Genomic DNA, 7,653 nt, shown 5'->3' with positions numbered 1-7,653 from the left:
AAATGTAACTACAGTGAGAAGGCCTGGGAGGGTTGGGTGGGGAGGGGGTAAGAGATCAACCGAAGGACTTGTATGCATGCATAAAAGCATAACCAATGGACATGAGACACTGGGGGGTTGGGGAGGCCAGGGGATTGTCAAGGGCAGGGAAAAAGAAAAAGGACACATATGTAACACCCTTTGTAATACTTTAAGCAATAAAATAAATTTTAAAAAAATAGATACAGAGGCAGAGCTGCCTCAAACAGACTGTCAAACTGCAGCGGGAAGGCTGGGGAGAGTAGGGGGGCAGAATCAGAGGGTAAGAGATCAAGGACTTATATGCATGCATATAAGCATAACCAATGGACACAAGACACGGGGGGAGGGGGGGATAGGGCAGGCCAGGAGATTGTCAAGGGCGGGGGGAAAAAGGAGACATATGTAATACCCTTTGTAATACTTTAAGCAATAAAACAATAAAAAAATCAATATATTTAAAAAAAGAAAAAAAGATATTAAGGCAGCAATTTAAGAGCATTATTACTACTATCAAGAATGAGCTATTGTCTACTCTAACTCGCTTGAGAAATATGACACAGTCCCATCAGTAATGGTGAGTCACTACAGCAGGGATTCTTTCACGGGAGGTGGACATAGAACAATATACAAAAAGGCTTGTGTGAAAGCCTCAGGAATTCTGCCAATAACCTCCTTTCCCCTGAAACCTCTGGACATCCTTCTACCATGCTGTGAATCAATGTTAGAAAACATTGCCTGAAAAAAAGTAGTTTCATGTTAATAACTCACTGACTAACTAGTGGGCAAAGGTGACACAAACCCAAGAAATAAAACACTCTAAAAGATTAATAAATATCACAAATAATAGCAGTAAACAAAAGATAAGGGTTTTAGAAGTGAAAAGAATTGACACTAAGATACAGTAAAGAACTGTCAATAACAACAACAAAAAGATACTCTAAAGCCCTAGCTGGTTTGGCTCACTGAATAGAGCGTCGGTCTGGGGACTGAAGAGTCCCAGGTTCAATTCCGGTCAAGGGCACGTACCTTGGTTGCAGGCACATCCCCAGTAGGGGGTGTGCAGGAGGCAGCTGATCGATGCTTCTCTCTCATCGATGTTACTAACTCTCTATCCCTCTCCCTTCCTCTCTGTAAAAAATCAATAAAATATATTTTTAAAAAAAGATACTCTAAAGAAATCATTTAAATAATGTAATCTTTTAATCTGAGTAAGAAAATGAAGGGCATCCATATTTTTGGTATCAATTCAGAAGTATAAAGTATATATACATGAATAATATTAAGGAAATAGTAAATTTTCAGATATATAATTTAACCTGATTAGGATCTTTTTTTGTGTTTGGTTTTTTTTTCAACAAAAGTCTACCTTTTTGGAAAGGTAGATACTCTGTGATCTTAGGGAGAGTGCTCCCCATCATAAATATATCTATATGGAAGAACCCCTATGAGTTATGTATAAATTGACATGAATGCAACTGAGAAAAACCAGTTGTAAGTAGTGATGATACTATAAAGAGAGTAATGATTTCTTATCTTAAGATCCTACATTATATGGCTGACCTTAACTAAGCCTGTTGTTAGATATTTTATATATATATATGAAATTATATAGAGGAAAAAGCTCAAATACAATATTCAGGAACACTTTAATACATATTAAACAGAAAAAGAAGCACATTTTAAAATTATCAATGTTTTTAAAGATACCCCAATAAATGTATTAATTAATATTCATCCCTTGCTTAGGGAACTGAACAATATCTATAACTATAGTTCCCATTGCCAAGAGTTGCCATATCCAATATGCATAAATTTTATTATACAATGTCTACTAAAAATCAGCAAAAAAGTAAAACATGTCTCTACTAAAGCTATTACTCTCAATATTATAGTGTTAAATTGATTACTGTTATCTTCAGGGATGTTAGCAAATTTTCAGTTGCTCTTGATACCATTTTATTCCCAAGGTTTGCTGTGTAACTGTGGGTTTGTTTTTAATATTTACCTAAAACAGGGGAATGACTTTACGTAAAAGAAATCCTGCTTCTTTTAGAACCACTAAAGGGACAAAAACAACTAGTTAAGTTAACTGTTAAGATAAGCAAAACATGTACGGGTTGGTTTTGCTCAATGGTTAGAGCATCAGACTTCGAACCTAAGGGTTGTGGTCAAGGGTATGTACCTGGGTTACAGATTCGATCCCAGCCCTCTGCCCAGCCCTGTGTCTCCCTTCCTTCTAGTCTCTCTAAAAAAAATCAATGGAAAAAATATCCTTCGGTGAAGATCAAAATAAATACAATTTTAAAAAGCAGAGAAACACTGATTATTACACATTTTCAAGATGAAAATTTTACCATGCAGATTATTTAAAACAACAAAGTTTTACCTCTACACAGGTTTTCATCCCTGAGGCAGCAGCATAGTGCAGGGGTGTGTTTTTTTTGTTATCTACAGCATCAATAGCTGCTCTCTCATATTCCCCTTGGTCAAGTTTTGCTCCTTTCCATCTTAAGATCATCTGCAGACAATCTGCTCTTCTAAAATCATCTTCCATGGGGCGTGCTAAACGAGGATGAAGGGCTCCTTCAGATATCATAATTTGAGGTCCCATACACAACAAATGCATAGATGTTTCATTGTGCACATTCCGTTTATTTGGATTTCCATCTCTACCAAAAAGAAAAGTCCTAAAGTAGTAAAGGAAAAGAAGGACAAAAATCAATTATTTCTTACTTTGAAATAAGAACAATAGAAGATAACAAATTTAAAAGATAATTATGAATATGCACATTTGATACTATACCAAAAATTCAACAAGTTGTCATTTATTGCTAATCAAACCTAAAGATTACTTTTCAGACTCTGAAATATGAAAGAACCTTCTTCACTGCTACATTAAAATCCAATGATCTACCTTGCATTATGAATAATCTTTTACCCATGCATAATTTTAAAAAGTCATATACATACTGATCTTCTGAAAAGTACTGATTCACCAAGTTATGCAGATTTTCTAGATGTTGTCACATTTCATTTCAAATATTTTCTTAAAATCCTATTAGTTTATACCACCATAAATCTTACTATAATCCTGGTCATAAGAATATTTCCTTGTGCAATAATTTTTTAAAAATATATTTTTATTCATTTCAGAGAGAAAGAAAGTGGGAAAGAGACAGAAACTACAATGATAAGAGAGAATCACTGATCTGCTGCCTCCTGCATGCCCCATACTGGGGATTGGCCCCTAACCTGGGCATGTGCCCTGACCGGGAATCAAACTGTAACCTCCTGTTTCATAGGTTGATGCTCACCCTCTGAGCTAGCAGGCAGGGCCCTTGTGCAATGATTTTATAAAATTTATTTTTACTTTGTGTAAGATATTATGCTAGATGCTAGAAGTACAAAAAAGACACTTTTATCACAAAGTTGCAATTTAGGTAGGCAGAGAGAAGATACAATGAGATAGTGTATGCCAAACAAGTAATAAAAACAAAAAAGAGCCGTATAAGTTAAAAAAAAAAGAAAGACTGAGGTTCTTGTGAGCTGTGACAGGCTAAGAAGATAAAGCCTTCCCAGGACCTTGAAGGAAGGGTAAGATTTAGCAAAGAAAGAGAAAGCTGAGTGGAGTGGGGAAGGGGATTCTGGGGCAAAGAGAGCAGCATGGACATGGTAGACAGAACACACATGGCATGTTTCAGGTATATAAAAAAGAACAGCTTGCCCTAACCGGTTTGGATCAGTGGATAGAGCGTCAGCCTACAGACTAAAGGGTCCCAGGTTCGATTCTGGTCAAGGGCATGTACCTTGGTTGCGGGCACATCCCCAGTAGGGGGTGTGCAGGAGGCAGCTGATCGATGTTTCTCTCTCATCAATGTTTCTAACTCTCTATCCCTCTCCTTTCCTCTCTGTAAAAAAATCAATAAAATATATATATATAAAAAAAGAACAGCATAATTTGAACAACAATTTGTATAAAATGAAATTTAAAAAGCTTGAAAGTTTTTAAGTTCCAAAAAGCTTTGAATACATGTTTAAGAATTATATTTCACTGTGTAAGCAAAGAAGTATTTCTTTCTTTCTGTTCTAGCATCAGACTCCCATAGCTGCATAATCTACTTCTAAAAAAACTAAATTTGTTTTGGAGCTACTTTTCTATCCTTTGCTTCTTTCATGTTATAAGCTAGTAAATATCAAATTTAACTCCCTTGTAATTAGGTAAGAATCTTTGAATAAATATACTCCCTGTTACTAATACTTGAAAAGCTTTAAGTTTGTTAGTATTTTAAATTTTAAGGAAATGTTTCACTTTTAGAAAAGTCTTCCTAAGTAACTAAACCCCATTAAAAGAAAGGAAACTCAAATCTGATCATAACTAGATAAGGTGAAAGTATCTGTTTTTCAACTTCAACTAGTGAATCAGAGCTTAAGAACTCTGCTATAGGCCCAGTCCCTGCAATTTGTTGATAAGTACTTTTTTAGAATCAAAATCATTGTAGCAACAAAAATATGTGAACCAACCTCACTATTAAAACTTTTGGTCTAATTTAGACTTAATTTTAAAAAGTCATACTTAATAATTTAAGCATATTCAATTTTAGAAATTTCAATTCACTACAATACCATATAACATCCACATCTGTATGTATATATTTTCAAAGATCAGGGTTTTCCCCCTCTTTCACTAATATGTTTTTCTCCCTTGACTAATTTATTATCAACGTGTTTATAGTAATACTTACCCTAATATTCTGTTCATTCCATGTCTAGCAGCATAGTGTAATGGAGTATTGTGCTGGTAGGGTTCCCCATAAGATGTATTAGGATCAAGGGATTCTTTTAGCTGAGGGTTGTTTTCATATATTTGGCAGGCCAGGTTTTCATCACCATTGATGAGTGCTTTACGAAATTTGGTGGTTGTATTTCCCATGTTTTGTTTTGTTGTTTTTTTCTGACAGGCAGTGGCACTTTTTTCCTCCCCCTTCAGCCACTTCTTGAATGCTTCTGCAACATGTTTCACATTCTAATAGAGAAAAAAACGATCAAATGAGACTGGGAAACAATAATTATGAAGCAGTATCCTAAAGAAACCATCACAATTAAGAACACTAAGAAAATCTAGAAAGAGGATGTAAAGTGACAACTTATACTAGTATTACATTTATCTTACTTGCCAAAAAAGTCTCAAATTTTTAACACTGTCCAAATTAACTTCTTGTTAAACTGTAACATTTTCCAGTACAGAGACTGCTAAGGTTTCACAGGCTGTACTTTGTACTATTAAAGTTATCTACATACAGTAGCTTTTCAATGTTCCTCTTTACATGAGCAGGAAATGCATTTAACTGAATTTTATGGGTGAATGTATTTAAATTTCTTTATAAACTATGTATAAATCTGACTCTACCAACTTGTGGGATAGTGAAAAATGTAGATTTTTATTTTTGCTCATATAAGAACGACAGAATAGATGTTAAATTGAAACTGCTCAGTACTTATAAGGACATCAGAGAAAAGGTTACAAATGTAAACATATAGGACCATACAACTCAAGTGATTAATGAGATAGTCACAGTGAAGTATTAAAACTGACTATACACAAAACAATGGAAACAGTTTATTCTACCTTAAGACCATTACAGTTATTTATTTCTACTATGAAGAATTTAAAACAAACTGAAAACATCAAATACTTGCACATACTATGTTTAGAAAGAGGCTAAGATAATAATCATATGGGCATTAACTACTGAAACATTGTGACGTGGGCAGAGGAAGAAGGACAGGAAACAATCACTGGATTTGGAGCTCAAAATCTCTTACCTACTTATACTAGCTGTGCAATTTTGAGCTATTTACCCTCTAAAAGCCTTGGGTTCCTAACTGCACAGTAAAAGAAAATGACTATTCCTTTAAAAAAATATTTTGATTGATTTCAGAGAGGAAGGGAGGGAGGAAGAGAGATAGAAATATCAATGATGAGAGAGAATCATTGGTCGGCTGCTTCCTGCACACCCCACATTGGGGATGGAGCCCACAACCTGGGTATGGGCCCTGATTGGGAATCAAACCATAACATCCTTGTTTATAAGTTGACGCTAAACCACTAAGCCACACTGGCAGGGCAGAAAATGACTATTTCTTAACGATGGCTGTGAGGATTATAAGTACTTTATTTAAAGTACCTACCACAGTCCTTGACTAGTGTATTCAATAAATGCTAGCTTCCTTCCATTCCAAGAAATGATTCTGAATCTACTCTTGAACTATGATCAAAATAAGTGATAAAGGAAACAGCATATGCAAAGGCTGGTATAAAACAAAAGGCTTATTCCGTACGAATGAAGTTCAAGTTCTCTAGTGTTGAACTACCAGGAAATAAAACAAAATACTAGGTTGGATCCAGACTGAGAAACTTTTACTTTAACCTGTAAAGAACAGATAATTAAAGGCTTTATGAAGGGCAGTGATATAATTATTTTATGCTTTGGAAAATTAGTTATTGTGACATTGTAGAAGATAGACTAGAGGAGAAAAACTTAGAAGGAGAATACAAGAATCCATCATGTCACTAAGTTAACTCAGTGGCAGGCTGGACATTAAAACATAGCATTAAGAAAAGTTGAAAATAATACGTACTTTTTCAACATAAGATTTGTAGAGGCAGTAACAGTTTTAACAGAATACAAATTAAAGGAGTAAAAAACAAATTAGTGGTTTTTTTTTAATGTTTTGGCTTTTAGAGAGGAAGGGAGAGGGATAGAGAGATAGAAACATGGATGAGAGAAGAACAACACCTATCGGCTACCTCCTGAAAACGCTTTACTGGGAATTGAGCCTACAACCCAGGCATGTGCCCTGACTGGGAATTGAACCAGTGACCTCTTGGTTGCTGGGTCGGTTTATTTTTCTTTTTAGTTTTCTGTATAACAGAGGCTCTCAACTTTGGCTATACATTTAATAACATGGGGAACTTCATTGGCCAAGCTACATCCCAGATAAATAAAATCATAGTCTCTAGTGGGAGGCACCCAGGCCTTGGAATTTAAGCTCCTGAGGCGAGTTCAATGTGCACACACCACTGTATAAAAAGCTCCTGAATACCTCTAGCTAAATGTTATATCTGATATGGAGATCAAGGTGAGCAGGCAGGATAAGACATCTGTTAAACTTATTTTAGAGATAGGTATTAACTACCTACTTACTATAGCAATACACTTTCTGGCACACAACTATACTTAAGGAGGTCATCATTTGGCTCTTTTAAAGGTTGTTACTGACTTTTTACTCTAAATATGCAAATACATATACGTAGAATGTTTTGAAAATATGAAAAAAGACAAAAACTCATTGTCTATTTACTGCAAGATAACCACTATTAGTATTTTGATAAATAACTGCCTTATTTATAATGTATATAAATACGTGTTTGTATGCATATGTACTATTTATATATACTACTATATATATACTAGAAGCCCGGTGCACGAAATTCGTGCAAGAGTAGGCCTTCACAGCTGTGGCAGCTGCCTGGATTCCTCCCTTGCAGCAATAGTGGCTGCCTGGATCCCTTGAAGCTGGGGCAGCTTCCTCGATCCCGTGGCTGCAGCCCCAGCTTCGTCCAGAAGGTCG

General features: G+C 35.4%; 1 protein-coding gene across 2 annotated transcripts in view; it reads right to left on the bottom strand.

Annotated features, from left to right (window-relative positions):
* ANKIB1 (ankyrin repeat and IBR domain containing 1) overlaps positions 1-5,077 on the bottom strand; it is an 83,773-nt gene extending 78,696 nt beyond the window's left edge. Inside the window, exons 1-2 of one of the 2 annotated variants that reach the window (XM_006779202.2) lie at positions 4,764-5,077; positions 2,408-2,708 (exon numbers count right to left, since the gene is read on the bottom strand). In XM_006779202.2, the coding sequence (XP_006779265.1) occupies positions 2,408-2,708; positions 4,764-4,951 (489 nt within the window). In that variant the 5' untranslated portion in view covers positions 4,952-5,077. The remainder of the gene's footprint in view (positions 1-2,407; positions 2,709-4,763) is intronic. The other variant, XM_006779201.1, reaches the window with a different exon arrangement.
* Between the last annotated feature and the right edge of the window lie 2,576 nt (positions 5,078-7,653).

The sequence above is a fragment of the Myotis davidii genome, unplaced genomic scaffold, assembly GCF_000327345.1.
Source record: "Myotis davidii unplaced genomic scaffold, ASM32734v1 scaffold187, whole genome shotgun sequence".
Lineage (NCBI taxonomy): Eukaryota > Metazoa > Chordata > Mammalia > Chiroptera > Vespertilionidae > Myotis > Myotis davidii.
Note: the sequence above shows the minus strand (reverse complement) of the source record. Positions and strands in the feature narration are given on the sequence as shown.